This window comes from Tachypleus tridentatus, chromosome 8 (assembly GCF_004210375.1).
Source record: "Tachypleus tridentatus isolate NWPU-2018 chromosome 8, ASM421037v1, whole genome shotgun sequence".
Lineage (NCBI taxonomy): Eukaryota > Metazoa > Arthropoda > Merostomata > Xiphosura > Limulidae > Tachypleus > Tachypleus tridentatus.
The window spans coordinates 35,687,182-35,709,505 of record NC_134832.1 but is presented as its reverse complement, the minus strand read 5'-3'; the positions used below and the strand labels follow the sequence as shown (position 1 = coordinate 35,709,505).

The window sequence follows — 22,324 nt, the reverse complement described above, 5'->3', positions numbered from 1 at the left end:
AGAAATTAATGAAGCGTTAAACATCGTAAAATACGTTTAACAAATTATTACGGACTAAGAAAGCGACATTATATTTGACAGTAGAAATTTATCAAAAATATAAATTTCGGGTCACATTCTCCCCTTGGTCCAAAACAAGTATTCTGAGTGACCCATATTATTGTTCAATAAATAGAATGTTCCCCAGGGATATGAGTCTTCTATTTCTTGTTATAAATTTTTCCAAAATCGCCTCAGTATAACATAAATGTCGTAATGGAAATGTAGCAACACAGAAACAGAAACACTTCAACAATTCTACTTCGAAAATATATCCTAGTTCTTCTGAATCTGGGAAAGAAACGCTCAGCGGGAGCGCTTCCTGTAGGTGGTGAGCGCCAAAGTATTAACAAAACATTAACATTTGGAAACAAGTCTTTGTCGGCTGTCTGAAGGTATTCTATAAGGTTCTTTGGGGCCTCACCATCAGCAGCTGCACTGTGTCTTCAGCCCTTGAAGAATTAAGGTTAATAGAAAAAAACGTGACATGGACAGACATAAAAACGTGAGTGTTGATCATTCATAAAAAAATACCTTTTAAAAATTTCAGGCTCCTGACAATATTTGAGAATCGCAGTAATGGTCTTTTAACTGCTACATGGCCAAATATTCTATTCTCGTTGAGTCTTCTTGATACTATAGTTTTAGACATTTCCGTCATTTGGTGGATGGTCGTTTATGAAACAAATTTTATATAATGGTGGTAATGAGAAACTACTTTGAATTAGCAGATCGTGATATTTTGCTCTTAAGAATTTACAAGTGAGCGTGAAGCACTTGTAAACAAGTAGTGAATATGGCTGATCAGGTAAGTTATATTTAATGATTATATATGTACAGTTTTGTGCAAAAGTGTGAGGACAAAGTCAAAAATTAGACGTCGGGCCTCTTTTAAAAAACAATTGAAAGTAAATTACAGGAAAAACATTTTATCAGTTTTCATATTTAGTTCAACAGAAACTCATTGGAAGTACCCAAGTTTAACAAACGTTTAATATTTTACTTGTCTCCTTTTGCTTTTATAATTATTGACAGTCCTTTAGGCATTGTTAAAATATACTTATTCAAAGTGTCATTTCGAAGTTTGTGGGAGTGTATTAGACATTTAAAGTAAAGTTTCTTTGGAGGTAACTTCCGATTTGTCGTATTTTTATCTTCTCACTTTGGTTAATGTCGGGTTCTGTGGGGGCCATTGGATTATTTGAATGATTCCAGCAGCTTCTTTCGTAGATAAGTAATTTTTGCATAGGTTGGATGGCTGTTACTTTCTTGATTACGCAAACCACTGAGCATGCCATGACGGATTAGTATCTGATGGTACTTGCACTGATCCATTATTCTATGTATCTTGCAAAGATTTCTTGTCGCCTCAGCAGAAAAACACCTCCCAACCATGCTTCATGGTAGGTGCTATGCTACATAAATTCATCTTTTTATTTTTCACTTTACTTCTACTGGACATATAACCTATACTTTAATGAAATATTTCAACCTTGGACTCAACCAACTATAACACACTTTCTCAATTATCAACAGTCCTGTTTTTATACCTTTAGCTAATTTCAGTATGACAATATTTGGAAATCACAGTTACACGACCAAATATTCCATTCACGTTGAGTCTTCTTGATACTTAGAGTTGGACATTTTTCCGTCATTTGATAGATGGTCGTTTATCTCATGCTTGATATCAGTGTTATCTTTCTTCATGCAGCCTTTGGGACAAAAGGAAGACTATCTTAACATAACTTTCATTAAGTATAGGTGTTCTCCCTCTTCATTTCTGATTTTTCAATTTACCTGTCCCATTCTCATAATCTAGGATGTACTTGATATTGTTTGGGGAGCATTTCAAGTTTGCAGCAATTTGTTGAAGAGTCCAACCAGCATTGCAGAAGACTTATGCAAACTCTCTGGCGTACTGACAGTTCTTTATGCTTTTTGGACAATAGCATGGCAGCACTATTTATTATTATTATTATCAAGGTTTATTTATGGAGTGATATAAAACTGATTTCTTCTAGCATATACCTCTGCCATATGCTAGCTCTTTGCTACTTTTCTTCTATATAGTTAGAACACTGCAAAGACTATTTCAGATCCTAAATTTGATCAGTATGTTCATTCTAACAGAACCCTTACAACAAGCTCTTGGTATAACTATTTGGAAATTCTAAAGAATAAGTATTCTCACCCTTGCCCTTTCAGTTGTCAACAGGGATCAGTGAAGAATTACCATAATGTTGAAGTTTACATTCTGCAATGACATTAAAAGTTAGCCCATAAATGGAAAGAATGAAAAATATTCTCTTGTCCTAACACTTTTGCACAGTACTGTATATGCCGAAGATTTCTTTTCCTTTTCACCAAAGGAAAAGTGAAAAGAGAATATGCAATGCAGAGGTTTAATGCTCTCCTTGACTGGCTTTACTCTCTGCTGTGGACTGCAGTTTCGCCTATTTAAAGCTTATCAACACAGCTGGGATCAGGAAATCCACAGAAATACGGTAAAGCCGCTTATAAAGCTGATGTGTACATAACATCAATGGTCTTATCTTTTTTATCTTATGTTAAATCATTGGTGATCCAAAATGACTTACAAACCCCACAAAGGTTCTTTTTTGTTGCCGGAAGTAATGACTCCTCGTTTCCATGGCAGCTATCGAAAAGACCATATTGGTAAAGTGGCTCTTGTGCAACAACAGGCTAAAGAAAATCCATCGGAAAACAGGAAGGCAGTTATTAACCTATATATAGTAAAATTATACAGTATATTATAAATTAGTGTAATGTATATAAATATAATAGTACTCTATATTGTAACTACTTTCCAGGGATTTTCAAAATTGGTATGAAGGCTCATATTTACTCCATGGGAAGAAATAAAACATTTATTCTTGTATTTTGCGGTTTTTATAAATTTCTTTTTTTACCATTACTTCACCGATTTTTGATAGATCAACAAATTTGGCACAAAGGTGTGTTTAGTCCCTGGTGAAATACATGCAAATTTATGATTTCATATTTTGTGTTTTAAAGTTTTTAATAGCGGTTTTTACAGTAACAAAATGGGAAGCAACTTTTCATGTTCTAAGATAACCTTTTTTTTTAATTTTTCGTGAGGTTACAAGAGAGCTATCTGCAATAGTCGTCCCTAATTTAGCAGCGTAAGTCTAGAAAGAAGGCAACTAGTCATCACAACCCACCACAAGCTCTTGGGATAGTCTTTTCAACGAATAGTGGGATTTATCATTACGTTATAATGATCTACAGCTGAAAGGGTGGACATGTTTGTTGGGACTGGAATTTCAACCCTCGATCCTCAGATTACGAGTCGAGCGCTTTAATCAAGGATTTGTTATTTTTGTTCCACTCTTTGTATGTTTATACATGTTTTCAAATGCTCGCACTTTAAGGTGACGTTTAGTTTCAGCAATATAGTGATCAGTGAGCATATCTACAAAGTCCATTGCAAGGTACCGGCTGCACACTGTTCATGTCTCGTCTATTTATACACCACTCTTTCTTTTTGTATTTATTAACTCATATCCTATTATTTATTACACATCACATTTCTGGTGTAATTACTATTATCTATTTTTATACCTCTAGCTTACTGAAGATGGAATTTTGAAGATTCTGAAACATCTAATAAATGCTTCATGTAATACTTATGTTTGTGTTTTTCTTTATTATTAAGTTCAACACAATTTTTTAATTTGAGGAAGGAACAAAAACACGGATAACACTAAGTATGGAGGGAATGTTTATTTTTATCCTGCATAAAACTGTCTTTATATAGCCTTAACTTCTTATATATCTGCCTAAATGTTTGAGGATACCTTTTGTAGTTGTTTAAATGCATCATTTTCATCATTTAATAAAATAAAAACTCGCCAGCTCTTCACTGTTGAGCATATTTTTTTCTAAAAGCATCTAAATGCTTAGATTGTAACTGAGATTTGCATTCCTAATAAAATTAGTTAAAATTTAAATGAAAACTATTCAGTGTTTATTCACATCATAGTTTGCGATTTTAGCAATAAATGCTTACAGTTTAAATTTTACCTGTCAGGGAGGTGCCACATCTAATAGAAGACCACTACCGACGTCTGGTGCACATTTTCCACAATAACCTCCACATTTACCATGAACTACTTCTCTGTTCTAAAGAAACAAACAAACATACAAAATGGCAGTACCGTCTTCTCATAAAATTTGCAAAAAAAGAATCTTCTTCAAAGTTGCAGCTCTAGATTTAAATTAAAAAAGAAAACGCTAGTAAACACCTTTTTTCACCTTTTTGAGATGAAGTAAAACAAAATTTTTCTTTAAATATTTAGACAACCAACAGCGTAACATTTTATTGACTGTTAAAAGTATATTTCATATTTACAATACAATATAACTGTTACAGAGTTAAGATTATTATTAGTAATTATTTTTTCACTTGAAAGTTTAAAGGATACAACTTTAGTGGGTGGTCGCCAGATGAGAGAGATACAATAACACTGTTCGAATGTTACGCAATCTTATGTTATATACACTTGACTATTATATAATGTACTTCCGAACGATAACGTAATGTTTCAACAAAGTGGAAATAAATCGGATTTTAACAAATTTGCTGTTATCCGTTATGAGAATGATAATACAACTATACAGTATTAAATAATAACAACTTTTTGTCGTAAATATTTGAGGACTCAACTTTTCTGGTTACGTATTGATAATGATAAATATATTATATACAATAAAAGCTTACAATTTTTATAGAATATTCACTTTACGTTTAATTCATACCATAGAAATAAAACTAATAAAACTTTGCAGTTATCATTCTAATTGACGTCATTAACATTGAAATCAATAAGCAAGAATATAATTCAAAATTATGTTTGATCAATGACATTGTTGATATTCAGTGAAACTTTGATACTACACTTTAAGTGGTTGTCAAGTGGTCACTGACATAGCATTTGAAATATAATTTCTCATTTTTGTCTTATAGCTTAAGGTATGTCGGATTTTAGTAAGAAGACAGGGATGAATCAACATTCATTTTGGTCGAAGTCTGACGTGTTTGGTTGGTATTTAAAGCCACTGATTGACTTGGTTTTAGAAAATATACATGCCAAAACGTCAAGTTTAGAAAGATATTTTCTTTAATGTGTTAGCTAAAACGAGTGAAACTTTCGTTTGATCGTACAGAAAACTTTCATTAAAATAAAAGTAAATTACAATAAACTATCTATTTCTTTACATTATACTTGATATGAAAATAAATTTTACACAAATTTAATATTCACCTTACAAAACTTTAAATGTATATTGATGAATTTCAGTTAAATACATTTTTTTTTGTATTCAATTACCTTGTACGTTTCTAAAAATGTGGTTATCAATGCTAATACATTGTTACTATCTCTGTATTTACATTATATTTAATATTGAAAATGAATGGTTCAAACACTACACAAATTTAACATTCACCGTATTTTAACAAGTTTTATGTCACTGAAACTGAAAAAAAATCAGTAAACATAGATCATACATAGAGATACAAAACACTGAATGTTGATTTTTACGAAGATGACAACATGATTTGAAATAGAACAATTTTCAAAATGAAAGTTCGATTCACTTCCACTTTAAATATTTATTTAGATATGTGTACTATCTTTAGTGTATGCAAGTAGAATACCAGATTTAAGTTTTACACATTGAAACATTTTTGTATAAAAAGTGTTATCATTGATAATCACATTTTAAAAACTTAGATTCATTAAAATGCATCGATACACATTTAGTTTTGTAAAGCGAACGTTAAATTTATGTGGAGTTTATTTTCTGTATTAAATATAATGTAAATAAATAGATAACAACGGTGTATTATAATTTACTTTTAATTTAATGAAAGTTTTCCGTACAATCAAACGAAAATTTCACTCGCTTTAGCTAACACATTAGAGATAAAATATATTTCTAAACTTGACGTTTTGGCATGAATATTTTCTAAAACCAAGTCGGGCAGTGGCTTTAAATACCAAACACGTCAGACTTCGACCAAAATGAATGTTGATTCATCCCTGTCTTCTTACTAAAATCCGACATACCTTAAGCTATAAGACAAAAAGGAGAAATTATATTTCAAATGCTATGTCAGTGACCACTTGACAACCACTTAAGAACAGTGTATTGTTAAAGTTTCACTGAATGTCAACAACGTTAATGATCAAACAGTTTTGAATTATATTCTTATTTATTGATTTTCAATGTTAATGACGTCAGTTAGAAAAATAACTAAGTTTTATTTCTATGGTATAAATAAAATTTGAAGTGAATGTTTTACAGAAAATAACTAGTTTTTATTGTATATAATATACCTGTTATCATTATCAACATGTGTATAGAAAAGTTGAGTTCTCACAAATTTTCGAAAAAAGAAAGAAAGAAAGGTGAGTGTTGTAATTCTTTAATAGTGTTTAAACATGTTTATTATATAGTAAAATGCAAGTTGTGATATCCAAATAACGGATAATAGCAGATTTATTAATATCCTATGGACGCAAGTTAAACTAGATATTGAAACAATATAGTATCCATCCTTGAAAACCTCGCGTAAATTAAAACATTAAATATTTTGTGAAGTTATGCTGATATTATACAGTCAAACTAACAAAACTACAAGTTTTAATTATTTTATGATATATAAATAAGCGTCCATTTTCATGTACATTTAGATATAAATGTTCAGAAAATGTGTAGAACTAATGAATTAGAGTTGAGCACCTTTTTTTGGAAAGATTTAAATATAAATGGGTAGGAAATATAATTAACAAATAAATTAGTGTTTTATACCGACTGTATTATAGTCGTGTTAAGATGTATTGATCAAATATGTGCTGATCTCCTCTTCATAGCTGTCTTCTGGTGTCGGTATATTATACACCCGAGAGTTAAATATTACGTAGTATTTATGTAATACTCAGGCGCATTACAATTATGTAATAGTCAGGTATACATTATATAATAGTTATATAATAAGTTTATATTACGTGATAGTTGCATGACATTCATGCAGCATACTTTGATCTCTTCTTACTTGGCAACCCCCATTGAGGCAGTATCCTTTGGGCGTGCAAGTGGAAGTAGTTATGCAAGTGAATAGCTTTTGATCATTTTTGCAACCACTTATGTGGACTGTTCAATTTGCAAATTGGTAATCTCTGATAACGTGAACGTGAAAGGTGTAAACATGCAGTCACAGAGTAATCGCTTAGATTGAAAAGCTTAGAAGCACGCCTGTATTAAAGATGTACATTTCGGCTACTGAAAAAGCCTACATCTAGGCCTAATTGTGTAATTCGATTGGTAAGAACACGAGAATCACAAGAACAAACACACAATTTGTAAGCCTGTGATGCAATAAAACAATTCAACAAACCAAACTGTGGGGGGGATGATTGTATGCACCATACCCCCACCTAAAATGAAGAAATGTATACTCCCATCCCCCCAGGATCTACGCTCTTGCTTTTGATGCTTAAAAAAAGAATGTTTTAGAATTTTTACCTAGTGCTACACAAAGGGTCAACCAAGCATAGGCGTTCCTAATTTTGAACTGATAGATTGGAAGGCAACAACAACCACCGCAAGATCTTGCCTAACCGAAAAATTGTATTTTACTACTTCTCCTTAGCACATCCACTGACCCAGATTTCGGTGTGCATTTTTGTGATTCTTGGACGCAAATTTTAAATCCTCAGATTCACAGTTTTGTCATGCGAAATACTATGTACACCCAGTACAAATGCCAAAATACTTAGACCACGAATAAACAAGGTAATGAATTTCACGTAGCCATAGTTATTGTAATCATATCCTAACTATAACTTTGTAAGTTTCAATGGCTGAAACTTTTCTAAATACTTAACTGCAAATTAACGCAACCTTCCTGTAAGAAATATCGTTACCACTTCAACTATAGTTTGACTAATGTAGAGCTAATTCTAATTTTAAATATTTAATTTGAAATTTAATCATTATTGTGGCATTTATAACCCATGAATTAATCATGTTTTACATCGTAATTCAAGAGCTTTATGAATCAGTAGCGTAAATAGCATTCCATCTACAGGTAGCTTCAATAATATATACACTATCGCGACATATTTAAAAACACTGTGGCATTTGTGTTAACGTATATTTCACGCTGAATTACAAACTAATATTGTTAAAACTCTAACCCCGAACTGCCTGATAATTAACATGACAGTATAATAATTTAAAATATATTTGTTTTCATTTCGTACCTTGAAGCCTATAAAATTGCCAATAGTCACTTTTGGAGAGATTAGCTCGTTCTGTGAATGATGGGATAACTTTTTTTGGTTTTTTTTTCATTTTCGGATTTAACTTTATCTTAAAGTAAATAACACAAATCAGGGAAAACCCCAATTAACGTCAAAAATACAAGTCAAATCATATTCATGCTGATAATTCTAAAAGAATTCTTGCCTCTAGTTATAATTGTTGCCACATGATGGCGCATTTTACCTGTAACATGTATAGTCTGGCATAAGGTTTAGTACCGTATTTTTTCCACTGAGTAGCCTCCGACAGAATGAAACCGGTATCTTCCAAGTTGATAGAAAAACGACCTTGTGGACACGAATTGAGACTGTAACAATCCCCAGCCTCTCCATACCTTACTCTTTGACCTTTTGAGGTCTTACTGAAGGTGAAGTCATCAGCTGTTATGAAAAAGAAAAGTTTTTTTTTTAGTTTTTTTTTAAACACGCTTGGCCATGCCGGGCCAAAAAAAAAAAAGTAAGATATTTTTAAAATGTTGAATTTTTTGTTAACAAATGGCTATAGTCAATACAAAAATGTATCCAGAAAAAAAAGCCTGTAGTTTCAGTCAGATTATTAGTTTCATAAGTGAAACAGAATTATAAATGATATGGCTTAGGAGACAAATATAACAAAGATTACATAAATTGTGATATGTGGTGAAACGTTTTAGAACTAAAATTGTATAGGTTAGTTTGATTCGCAACAAGAGGTTAGAGGATTTTACTAAGCGGGCTTTACACTGACAATACGGCCCGGCATGGCCAGGTGGGTTAAGGCGTTGGACTCATAATCTGAGGGTGGAGGGTTCGAATCCCCGTCGCACCAAACATACTCGTCCTTTCAGCCGTGGGGACGTTATAATGTGACGGTCAATCCCACTATACGTTGGTAAAAGAGTAGCCCAAGATTTGGCGGTGGGTGGTGATGACTAGCTGCCTTCCCTCTTGTCTTACACTGCAAAATTAGTTACAGCTAGCGCAGAGAGCCCTCGTGTAGCTTGGCGCGAAATTAAAAAAACCCACCAAAAATGATGTTCCAGTTCAATATTCCAACGAGACTCTTAGGCCAGTGATTTCATCATAACCCAATGAGAAAAATAGAAGCATATTTATTTTATATTTTTATTTTCCTCAATACTCAGTAGAAATGACTGCAATATTCACGGAATGTGTGTTTAAATTATTTTTGTGTTACTTATATTATTATGGGCAAGGTAAACAATAGATTCCTGGACTTGTAAGCAACTAGATGTATAAACAGTTTAGAAAAATTACGTTTAAGGATCCAACATGGACCCTTATTTAATTTTGTAGTTAATGATCGTAAAAGTTAAGCTTAACACGCAAAACAATTTCTCCTACTATGAATGAATTTATATTATACACAAAATTGTTGTGAAGTTTCATGTCTGAGATAATATTATTCTGAAAGTTCACATTCTTAATTACAACGATAAAGCTTGTTACTGCTGTAATAGTAATTTATGAAAGACCTTTTAATTTCAAATTAGACCAACAAATAGGAATTGGGATGCCAAGACTAAAAAGACTGACGACTGATATGATTTTCCTAGTAGCACTACGCTGTCTTCACGTTAATTATGTAGGTAGTTAGTTTCTTGTGTGAAAGGCATTGTTTCTGTAGAATATTCAACTTACTAAGGGCCTGAAGAGTTGTGATGTTTATTGCTAGCCTGCTGAACGTTGTCAGTCCTGATCGCAGCCTACGCTCAATCACACATGGGCAAGAATCATGACGAGTTCCGTTGTAGGGACATGTGCCGGGACTTAATAACCTGCAGATATAGCAAACTAAAAATAAATTACGTTTATCCTGGACTTAAAAAAGTTTCAAATTGTGTTAAGTTACTAATACTCCAGTATCATGCTCGAGCACTTAAATAAATAAAAAGCAAATACGCTAGAAATTTTGAAAAGTAACGATCTTGGACTTCCTTTATGTTGGAACACTGACTCTACATGTATATTTACGCAAAAAATTGAATTAATATTCACTTTAACTCAAAAAAATACATGAACACGTTTATAAGGTGTTCATTCATGATGGCTCATCTTCTTTTAGTGAAATTTAATCCGCTGCAAATAAGAGATGTAATAAATAAATTAATAGCCAGACAGGCTAATAAATGTTCCTACGAAATTTGATTCTTAACATTCTTATTTTATTGTTTTTGGAAAAGAAAATATACTTCAGCAAAACAAAACAATTTGGAATTTTAGCTGTACAAAAATTGGGGCCGCTCAAGGAAAATAAGTTTTAATGTGCATTAATAAACGTTTTTATTTTTTGAATTTCAAACCGGATTTATCAAGTTAGAAATTACTAGTTTTGTTTGATTAAGCATAATGTTGTAGCATACACGTTATGTTTGTCAATATGAGTTAATGTAGTAATATTTTATTAACGTAAAATATGCAAACCTTTTATCATACATTTCAGAGTAATTGTTGCTATCTCCACTAGGTAGCGACACATATTCCTGAGGGTTCGAAGTGTTCATGTTGGCGCAGTATATCTTGAGTATCTTCCCACGTATATACAACTCTTTTTCTCCGTCTTCTCTTATCCCTGTTCGTTCTTGGACATCTTTACAGCTAACTGCTTTACCTGTAAAATATTGAATTTGTTTCTACTATAACGTTATTTAAGTTCTAAACACAGAAAATTGATCTGAATGAAAGCTTAAAAAGCTATTTTAAAGAGGATGAATGTATATATTTTCAAAAATTAATCTGGTTAGCTATATATTTGTTGCTTTTGTATACCTTGAAGTGATTCATGATCGTTTTTAGTTTTACCATGATATGATCAGGGGAGGCTTTCTAATGCAACGAGAAAGCCGAGTTTATATTTCTATATATGGTAGCAGACAGCGAACATCAGATTTACTAAAAAAACTTGACATCTTCGCTGATGTTCTCATAAACAATGAAAAAAATATTGAGAGTGACTCTTTTTTTTTTATAAACTTGTACCTTGGTTAAACTTATGAATTAATACGTATTTTTTTGGGATATTTGAATATTACAAAAATGTATTATTTTTGACTGCTCAAATGGTCAAACAAACAATAAGTGAAAGACCCGAGGAGATCTTACAGTTACGACGGTTGTTTTTCAAAGACAAAACGAGTTAAGTGTTAACGTTACTATGGGCTTAGTCACAACAATAAAATATTCGTTGTAACGATAACAAAATACGTACAAATACAAAAACTAACTACATACGTGCACTCTTTACGTTAATTACATAGGAAGTTTGTTTCTTTTGTATGCAAACTAAGATTTCTGTACGATAGGCGTCTGTATACCCTGTTCTTATTTGGAGAGGTTGCTTACAACTGATGCGTGACGTTGTAACAAATGAGTTGCCTTAGGTAGTGGTTTGTACAATGTTACTTCAAGCGTGGTGCTCCCTCACCTGAATTAACAGTTGTGATTCCGTTCAGAAATTTGAGCCAGTTAATTAATCTCTTGTCAGCACTCCAAGTATCACTAAATGAATTATTAAATTAATAAGCCATCTAACACTTGCACATTTTCGTATATTTGACATGCTTAGTTTCATCGTATAATTTCAATAAATATGAAGTGAGTAATGGTTATATCGAATTTTATACAGTTCTATAACAAAAGCATAATCTATAAAACTAGCTTAAAGGATGTACTATGATATACATATATTGATATTTTATTTCAAATTCAACAAAAGTTGGACGCAAAACAAATCTAGACAAACTTACATGGTCTCATGGTACACTTGCGTTTGGTCTTTGGGCGTAAAGAGCGGTCACAGTTTCTTTTTCCGATTCGTTTTCTTTCCAAGTTATAACAAAACACTCGACGTCTTTGTTTTCCCACACCACATGACCTTGAACACTAAAAGTTTACTAACTATAATTATTCAACAACGAAAGTTTTACAAGAAAAATGTTTTGACACTTAAGTGTTACAGTTGGTGCTTTTCATACTCTTACTTTAGATTCTTCATAACATAATCGAATTCCATGTAAACGAATGACAGTTCTGTAGATAACAGTAATCCGCAATAATATATTTCAAACTTTGATGGAATTGTATGTCAATATCATAAGGAGAAATTTGATCTGGTCAGTCCTTGGTTGAGTCTTTTGAAAATTTAGCGGTAAAAGTCTAAGAGATGTTCTCCATTTACATAGGTAACTATAACATTGTTGTTTGTAAAATAATGTGATAAAATGCATTACAAAAGATTATTAATTCATTGATTTTTGGCCCGGTATGGCCAGGTGGTTAAGACACTCCACTCGTAATCAGAGGGTCGCGGGTTCGTATCCCTGTCACACCAAACATGCTCGCCTTTTCAGCCATGGAGCGTTATAATTTGACGATCAATCCCCCTATTATTTCGTAAGAGTAGCCCAAGAGTTGGCCGTGGGTAGCGATGACTAGCTGCCTTCCCTCTAATCTAAGACTGTGAAATTAGGGACAGCTAACGCAGGTAGCCCTCGTGTAACTTTGCGCGTAAAATTCAAAACAAACAATCCTTGATTTTTAGATCAATAGCTTGAACACCCTGAAAATGCTTATATATTTCAAATATTTTTTATTTAAATTCTTTCTTTTGTATTGAGCAAGCACGTAAACTTGTGAGGAGGAAGCAGTTTTCTAGATATACAAGTTCACTTTACAAATGTTTTGATTTTGATTTTATAATGACAACGCTCTGATATATTGGGGAAAAATACTTAAAAAAACTTATGTGATTACTTTTCACAGCTTTAGGCCTCAGTAGTGTAACTATAATTTCTAAGCAATTACTCTATGAACTTACAGATTTCCATGGCCAGGGTTTCCACACAGCTCCATTTTCACAGTTGCCCAAGTTGCAAATTCTAACTCCTTGAGGGCGCTTCTTGCGGTCACACCATGTTTCATTGTCATAAATTGGCTCTTCTAACGGGTTAGGGTCGATCCAACCGTACGCATTTACTTTAAAGCAGTGGGCTCTTCGCATTTGTACACCTGGTCCGCACGAGCTCGAACACTACATTAACATGAAGCAAAAAAATGAACATTAGTTAAATAAACCTAAATTTAATAATATTCTTTATATTTAAATAAACTCTGTTTAACTTTTTAAAATTTTTCTTGATATAAATAAATCTGTTGAAATCAAAGATAAAAAATGCGCTTAAAGGTTTGAAAAAAATTACCAAATTTGTCTCGAATGCTGTTTGTTTCTTATTTAAAATAAAGGGATATTTTAGAGTTAAGAGATTACTAAAATATTTCAGCCTTTTACTTCAAAATTTAATTTTCCGTGAATAACTCGTCGGCTAACTTTCAAATCCTGAAATAAAACAAATGACTATCAAAAGTAACTGAATTAACAAATTTTGGATTTGGGGTAAAATTTAAAAACAATATTCTAATAAAGTAAAATCGTTTCAATACAGCTATTTTGCAGAGTTTTATTTCATTGCTTACGCGCTGGAGCAATTGTTTAATGTAATCAAAAGTAGTCACGATTATAATATCGTTGTATTAATACTGGGAGAAAAAGCCCAGCATTGCGAAGTGGTTAGGGTACTTGAGTCGTAATCGGATAGTCGCGAGTGCAAATCACTGTCACAAACATGCACGCCCTATCAGCTTTGGGGGCGTTATAACGTTACGGTCAATTTCACTCTTAGCAGCCCAAAAGTTCACAATGGATGGTATTGACTTCGCTGCTAAATTAGGGATGGCTATCGAAGATGTCGCTCGTGTAACTTTGTGCCATATTCAAACCAATCTTATTCTCTTGCCAATCTACAACAAAAGTGGCTTAGTGTATTGCACTCAAACATTTTGTAGAATACTGCATAAAAGACAGCGAAGTGTGTAGCGGTACTGTAAACTTGATTTGTTTCTTCTATAATTTAGATAAGAAAAAAAATCACAATTCTAGTGTAAATGAGGTTATGAAGTTAGCTTTCTTACAAATACTTGGTGTTTATTGAAAGGCTTAAGTACATGGTGAAACAGGAATTACCAGCATATAATAGACGAACGGTGATTTGTTTATTTGAATATTGATTTGTTTCACTCCTTTATTTCATACATAACATTAAATTTTATTACACATTCGTAAAATAATTGCTTTCAAATACACGGATGCTAAAGACACATGTTTTATTAGAAAAAAAGACGGTTTTCTACTGGAAAAGTATATTCTAGCTTGATGGATATTGTGTCTTAGCGTATGCGTGTTTTTCTTATTGCAAAGCCACATTTGGCTATCTGGTGTGTCCATCGAGGAAAATCGAAATACTGATTTTGGTGCTGTAAATAAGTAGGCTAACCGCTGTCCCAGCAAGAGACATTGCGTTTTAGTCTAGGCACATATTTGCCCATTGCTATGCACTATATATAATTTATTTACACGGAAACTATAAACTCACTATATTCTTAAACAAATCTCCATGACAATCTTCAGTTACAGCTTAAAAATTTACGTCTCGAACTAAAGCGACCAAGCTAGCTTCTAGTTATGTTTATTACCATTACAATGCATGAAGTTACCTACCATATCAAGTAATCCTTTGCCCATAGTTGAGCATAAAAATAAACCAGCCAATAAGATAAATGACAAATAGTGAATTTAAAAACCTGCAAATAGGGATACTAAAATAAGTAAGTAAATAAGGCTGGAAATAATGTAGATATTTATTAAAACTAAATACCCCAACATTAACTTCACTATATTATCTAATATTATATTTGTTGAACCCAAACTTAGACGTTTGCTTACTTTTTACGTGTTTCTACATAAATATTTGTAAAATACAGATGAGACATTAACGTTTTTAAACATTGCTCTAAAATAATATATAAACAAATTGTTTCCTTAACGACTATGAGTACCACTGACCTGTGTCCATTCATCAGATATCCATGAATAAGGGCAAGCTGTAACCCTTTTACATACTCGTGTGGTTTTAGGTTTCCGTCTCGATTTACATAACATGTCTGTCACTACGTCACCATTGCTGTCTAAGCAGCTAATTTCTCGTTGTTTTTGTCCTTTTCCACATGTCGCACTACACTAGAAAAGAAACGAATAAATATGATGGAAACATTTCGATGTTTTTCGTCACTACTGTTTGTTTTGGCACAAACAAAATTTATATAAGTTTAGTAGTGGCTTTCTCAACCTGAATAGAACCTTACACGATACATAAGCTGAACGGCTAAGTCAGAGACCATTAGAGTTCCAGTACAATTAACGTTAACTAGAAATGCTGACCAGAAGAAAACTGTCTCACAATTACAACTGTTGTAGAGCTGAAAGTATGAAGAGTACCTTGAAGCGGCTTATTCCAGCTTGAATTTTCGACCTTCTTTAAGCAGCCAAAAAACTAACTCTGAAACCAATTTTAGCCTTTAGCATACCTTAACTTTGTGTGTTCAGTAAGTTTAAGTACTGCTAGAACACCTTTAAGTTAAATAAATACTAACCGAGTAAACGTCCTACAAAACCACATGAGATTAAAATAAATGTCTTTATATTCACTACATTTGCAGGCTTTAATAATAATTACCCTTTAAACATTTATGTGGAAAGGTATAAATTCCATATTATAAAATCTTTGTCTCACTTTACTTCAACCTTGTGGCAAAACTAAACAAAATTATCGTTTATAGACAAGTTATTGTAATAAGGTTATTAATATCCAAGGAGTATTTATTTCGTACAAGACGTGATTAAGAGGTCTCAAACACACTTACAGATATTTCTTGAAACGAGAAGAAACTTCGAAGTGAGGAATATAATTGTGGAAAAATATAGCAGGGAAAAGCGTCAGTTCATAAGCTTTAGAGTTTTAGAAAAACAACATGTAAACACCGAGTAATAAGAGTTATAAATTTTGATTTCATATTTACATAAATTACATTTTTTGTTTATTATAATTTACCTAGTAGTACTAAAAAAATAACAAAATATTTTTTTACTTTGATTTTTTTAACACAAATTTACAGACAGGCTATACGTGTTCTGTCCAACGGAGGGAAGGGAGGGAAAATCGAGTTCTGGATTTTAGTGTTGTAAGTTCAGGAGACTTAGGAAGAATCAAATGTTTAAACAATAATTAATCTCCCGTATAAACACTTTAATATACCAAAGGAAAGAAATTTATTATAAAAAAATTTTAATAGCTAGCGGAAATGAATTTATTTACCTCATCAAAACGACGTATGATCATAGTGTTTCGATTAATAGTTTGATGTCACTGAAAGTGTATTTCTTTTTCCTTTAGGACCAAAAAATTGGAGGGACTTAATTACGGCAAATATATCTTCTAGTTTCTTACTTTGCTCCAATTTCCTTTCTTCCATTTGAAAAGGCATGGTTTGACAGAGCAAGAACGAGTTGCCGGTTCGGGGATATTTTTTCCACATTCCGAGTCATTAACTGTAATGTTCGACTGTAAACATCGAGGATAACGAATCTGGATTCCTTGGCCACAAGTAAAAGAACACTAAACGTAGAAGTAGCACAATGTTTAAAATATAAGATATTGACTTTACTTATGTTAATCTTAAGTGGTTAGCTGTTATATCATGGTTGCCCCCAAAAGAGCATAATTTATACGTTGCATAATGTTAACTTCTTTATACAACAACAATGAAAAGTGATTGCAGTTATACACTCTAGGTAGAGCTGCCCAAAGCTCAAATTCAAAATATTTGAATTTAAACACACACATATACACACACACTGAAAGCTAAAAATAAATACATTGCCAATATTTTTATTTATGAGCTTCTATTAATTCCAAAAGCAATTTTTAGTGCCTAAAGCTATGTTTGTGTTTTTTTTTCATTTTCCAACGTGTTTTAAGTTATTTTCAAACGATTGTTTGCCTCAGTTTTTAATCTGTTTAGGAATATTACAAAACTTCGTACTTGTGACCAATCAGTCCAATCCCGCTGCACACATTCAGGTTGGTTACATTTTCTGACGTCAGCAGGAGGTGGGGTTTCACAATTATCTTTTGAAACAACATCCTTGGATTCATTAAGACACATAATCTCTCTACGCTGAATGCCTTTGCCACATGATACGGAACACTAGACGAAAACACTTTATTGTTATAACAAATTGTGAAGTATAATGTGGGCAACAACAATAATCAAATATATATTGCCATCTAGTGGGCAATACATCATTAGGAAACAGTTGTGGGTTAAATAATAATGCCATAAAGTAGGTAGGTAGGCTAGCACGCAAGCTTAAATAACTTTAGGTATTAATTGTGAACAATAACATTTTATTATTATAAATCAAAAACAGTATTAGAAAAATTCATACATTCTGTTATATTTCGCCAAAAAGGCAAATAGCGCTAAAAGGTTTTTACTTTATAAAAAATCTAAAGCACCATACAATTTTGTTAAATGAGATTTCTAAATATTAATAAAACATTGAAATTTGAGGCTTCTTTGTTGCAGTTTCAAACCAATACTTGAGATGGGTAGTACATTCTAATCATGTTAATTTTTTATTTGTATATGTAAAGCACAAATGTGTTACGTAACTACTCTTAGATCGCTGGGCCAATCTCAAACAAAATTTGAGGGATTATAGTTTGGAACAAGGGACGTTTTAGTGGAGGTTTTACTCCTCCAACCGCCATTATGGTTGTTATTAAGCATCAATTATCTTTGACGCAAGTGACATGTCTTTACACACATAAGATAAAAATAACTTACATTTTTCAGAACACAACACACACAAAGTATTGAGGGAGGCCACAAACGTCTTATATATATATTTCAGACAGTGTACTAGGGCTGCCAATGAGTATGGAAATGAGAAAAAAATGGCCGTCACTATTGCAGTGATATGTAAGCTCAGTTGACGTTTCTGCTCTGACAGCCATAATAAGTCTGATACAAAGAGCCCGTTCCTCGAGTTGTACTCACCTCCACCTTCGACCTTTAATCAAGAGCGGATTAAGGGATTTATTGGCTTTAGGCTCGTCACCTTATAGAGGTCCCCCTCGAGACAGGACCTCTAGATGCAATACATGCATAGTCATACCTTAAGGCCCTCTAATTAGTGTTGAGGCCCTGGGTTTCAGCTTGGTAAGCCCATGCCTTAATACGGGGTTACCTGTAATTGTTAAACTTCGGCCCGTGAGACACTTCTGCGACCGATGGCCGGTAATTATTATTCAAGTGAAACACTGGAAGAACATTAAGATCTGAATGTTGAAAGCTTTAAGTATATATATTCAGTTCTTAAAGCTCATACAAAACTTTTAGTGAAGTAATAATGAATACTGTAGCAATATATTACAGTATATATAATTTGTTGGAAAGTTAATATTGTTATTTATCATAGCATCCAACACCACTTTATTTTATTTTAGTTTATAATTGGCTTATGGTTAAATAAATATTCACATGACAAATACTGAGTTGTCACATAAGTGAAGTAATATTATAAAATCAACTCACTAGACCAAGGAATGTTTAATCAAAAGCTCAGTTTATTATACTTCTAGAATAGCTGAAAAACGATTTACTGTGTTAAGTAATACCTGAAGTTTAACACAATTTGATTACCTGGGACCACTGTGATACAGACCACTCGTAGTTACACAGTCGACGAAAACAATGTTGAGATTGTTTTCCTGGTTTCTCACCCTTACATTTGGTGCTGTCTACTGTGGAATTGCCTTCTTTACATATTGAATGTCGTATTCGCACGCCGTATCCACATCTAGCAGAGCACTGTAAAATATAACGTTTCTATTACACATTTATACTCTACATATTTCAGTTATTTTTTCGAAACGCTAATTATATTCCACTAAAAACATTCAAATAGAAAAGTCAAAACTCTAAAAGTAGAAGGCGTTAGTACGCAACGAAATAACTGAAGGAAGTTATTTTAGCACAAAGTCATAGCTATCTACGTTCTAACCATCGCGGGAATCGAACCCTAGATTTTAGCGTTATAAGCTCTTAAACTAACAGCTGATCAATGGGAACATAACTGAAGGAAATATTAATTTCTTTTTAGTACATTTATGTTTTGTTGTTACAACATTAACATAAGTAATTTTTTTTTAAAAAAAAGGATACGAGTGTGTAGTTAAAAACTATAATTAGTCCAAAAAGAGCTGTATGCGTAACATGATCCCTGATGGTGGACGACTAGTATTGTCGGCACTAGATATAGAATGTAAGTGTGATTTGCATATTATTAAATATTCTTCTTTGCTTTTATCCATAAATTGTTAGAATTTTTAATACAATTACTGAAATTTTAACACAGGAAAAAGCTATGAATTACTGGATTTTATCAACAATCGGAAATGGAGGGATAATATTTCATGCTGTCCCAGAAAAACAAAGATGAATGACTTAGTAAAATTGAAAAGAAAGAAATCTATATTCAAACATTTTCCAACATTACTAAAACAAGTATGGTTCGTAACTGACGTGCCTACTGGGTTAATATGATAAAAGAAAATGATGTACTGTTAAAATGTGTATATAAGGTGCCAAAAAAGTATGCAAATTGTATTTAGTCTAAAGTACTTTCAGCATGTCTGATTACTGTTTCCAGCTTATATAATTATTATTATTCTGATGAAATTAATGTTAACAAAGCGATTTCAGCTACATCTATCTGTTGATCTTTGTGATTTCATTAATTAAAACTTCAAAACACAATATGATTAGTTTATCCCACGATTTAGCATCGTTGAAATATTTTGAGCAATATTATTAATAGATTACGATCACATTTATTCTGAGGTTTTACATGTACACGTAATAATGCTATAAACATTATCTTACGAAACTAAAGTCAGGTTAAACAAAAACGTACGTGTGTGTGTGTGTTGTCCAATTAAAGGTAAACTTTGGTGAGAGAAGAGAAAAAATCGCAGTCACAATACATACAACCAACACCAGAACACAAATCATATGGTGTATGCAATATTCCTAATTTTTAGAGGTATTGGCGAAAGACTCAGTGTTGAGGGTATACTGTATATCCAGTTTTACTTCAACTTCGCCGGTCTCACATGTTTAAAAAAAAGTAAATAAAGCAAGTTGAGTACTCTAGCTCACAACGTCCCATATCTGCTCATTTTTTCCTTTTTTCTCTTCTTAATAATGCGAGGCCAGCGAAGTTCAAGTAAAAGTGGATAAACAGTATAACAACACAATAAAGCTCTTACTTCCGCCAATACCACTAACAATCAGAAATATTACATAATGGTTTGTGTTCTGGTGTTGGACGCATGTATTGTGGCTGCGATTTGTTTTCTCTCATGAACTTAAATTTAATTGTATTTGATCTAAGATCCGGTTATGCTGCGTAACGTTCACGCTATCTTTTCTTATAATGTATTCTCTTCTTTAATTTTTAGATTTTCTAAATATATTTTACAATATACGACTATTTAAAACACAGTTATAGAGAACTTGCGTGCTTTCATTGCTGCAACTACGAACCTATAAATGCGTTGTAGTTGTTTGAATAAAAAGTGAAAAAAAAATATGTCTATTTATCAAGTTCTGATATTCTTCACATTCTGATGTCTTGCATGTAAAATGTCTTTCCCTCTGAACTTGCTATTATGCTTTAGTGACTCAATTAGTATCTTTTTATTTGTCTTTGCTGAAAGAGGCTCAAGCTGTTCAGTTACCTGATTACAAGAACAAGAATTTAAATGAGGTTAAGGGGTTCAGAAACATGACGTAAAACTACATTCTGGCTCAAACACTGACCGACATATATTACAATTTTATAAGTACGTAGCTTAAGAAAAAATAGCAAGGGTACTATTTCTGTATGTTTGTTCATCTACCCATTCATGTACATTAAGAAAGGAAACTAAACATGTTAAATTTATTGCACAAAGAAAGAAGAACGTGTACACTATTTCTCCATAGTCCTAAAATAGCCAGATGATTAGGGCACTCGACTCGCAATCTGACGGTTACAGGTTCGAATACCTGTCACACCAAACATACTCACCATGTTACAATCAATCCCACTATTAGTTGGTAAAAAAGTAGCTCAAGAGTTGGCGGTGGGTAGTGACGACTAGCAGCCTTCCCCCTAGTCTTACACTACTTAATTAGGGACGGCTAGTGCAGATAATCCCCGTGTTGTTTTTAATTTCGCGCAAAACTAACTAAAATATTTCTCCATACCTTTGATAACCTGTCAATTCACTTTAAAGATAATTCTTATCGATGCTGCGGTTTTCTTAATAGAAATAAAACTCACCTTTGTCCATTCCGACCACTCCCACGCCATACAAACAGGTTTTATGCATTGTTTAAAACTTTTTGGAAATGGTCCGTTGCAATTCTCAAGCGACACTGAACGTCCTAGTCCATCAATGCACCTTATCACTCTTGTTACTACACCTTGTCCACAAGACACAGAACACTAAAATATAGAAGTACATTGTTTCTTAAGCCTATTTAATACAGCAAAAAGGTTTTATAAAACAGGAGCACTAAAACAAATAGATGTATTTTCAGTGCAAGAAGTAACGGCTGACTGATAAGAAACTTGTTGTAATTAAAAATAAGTTTAATAGTTCGCTTTACCTAACCTCAAATATTCTCCTTTAAAATACAGCCCACAGGTCTAACAGATTGATTTAAACTCGTTTCATCCCAAGCAGTTCATTTAACATAAATTTAACAAATGGACTTACTATTTAAAATAGTTTAGTCAATCGGTAAACAGCAAAAAAAGGGATCATAGGAGAATAAAATAAAAATGAAGGGAATTATGGGTAAAAATTAGAGAATAAACTCTTGCTTTTTTTTACCACAATATGGAATTATGGGTATAGAAATTGAGCATGCGTTAATTTAGATTTATTTCAAAAAGTCACGCC

At 32.6% G+C, this 22,324-nt stretch overlaps 1 protein-coding gene across 10 annotated transcripts in view; it reads right to left on the bottom strand.

The window, feature by feature from the left end:
• LOC143222169 (A disintegrin and metalloproteinase with thrombospondin motifs 20-like) overlaps positions 1 to 22,324 on the bottom strand; it is a 140,215-nt gene that overhangs the window by 8,675 nt on the left and 109,216 nt on the right. For 3 of the 10 annotated variants that reach the window (XM_076448244.1, XM_076448239.1, XM_076448241.1), the window contains 11 exons: positions 21,700 to 21,864; positions 19,014 to 19,181; positions 17,349 to 17,513; positions 16,754 to 16,921; positions 15,313 to 15,486; positions 13,231 to 13,443; positions 12,161 to 12,296; positions 10,839 to 11,025; positions 10,056 to 10,192; positions 8,599 to 8,795; positions 4,108 to 4,206 (listed from right to left, as the gene is read on the bottom strand). In XM_076448244.1, coding sequence (XP_076304359.1) covers positions 4,111 to 4,206; positions 8,599 to 8,795; positions 10,056 to 10,192; positions 10,839 to 11,025; positions 12,161 to 12,296; positions 13,231 to 13,443; positions 15,313 to 15,486; positions 16,754 to 16,921; positions 17,349 to 17,513; positions 19,014 to 19,181; positions 21,700 to 21,864 — 1,806 coding nt within the window. In that variant the 3' untranslated portion in view covers positions 4,108 to 4,110. Of the gene's footprint in view, positions 1 to 4,093; positions 4,207 to 8,598; positions 8,796 to 10,055; positions 10,193 to 10,838; positions 11,026 to 12,160; positions 12,297 to 13,230; positions 13,444 to 15,312; positions 15,487 to 16,621; positions 16,922 to 17,348; positions 17,514 to 19,013; positions 19,182 to 21,699; positions 21,865 to 22,324 lie in introns of those variants that run through there. The other 7 variants (XR_013012047.1, XR_013012049.1, XR_013012048.1 and 4 more) reach the window with 6 other exon arrangements.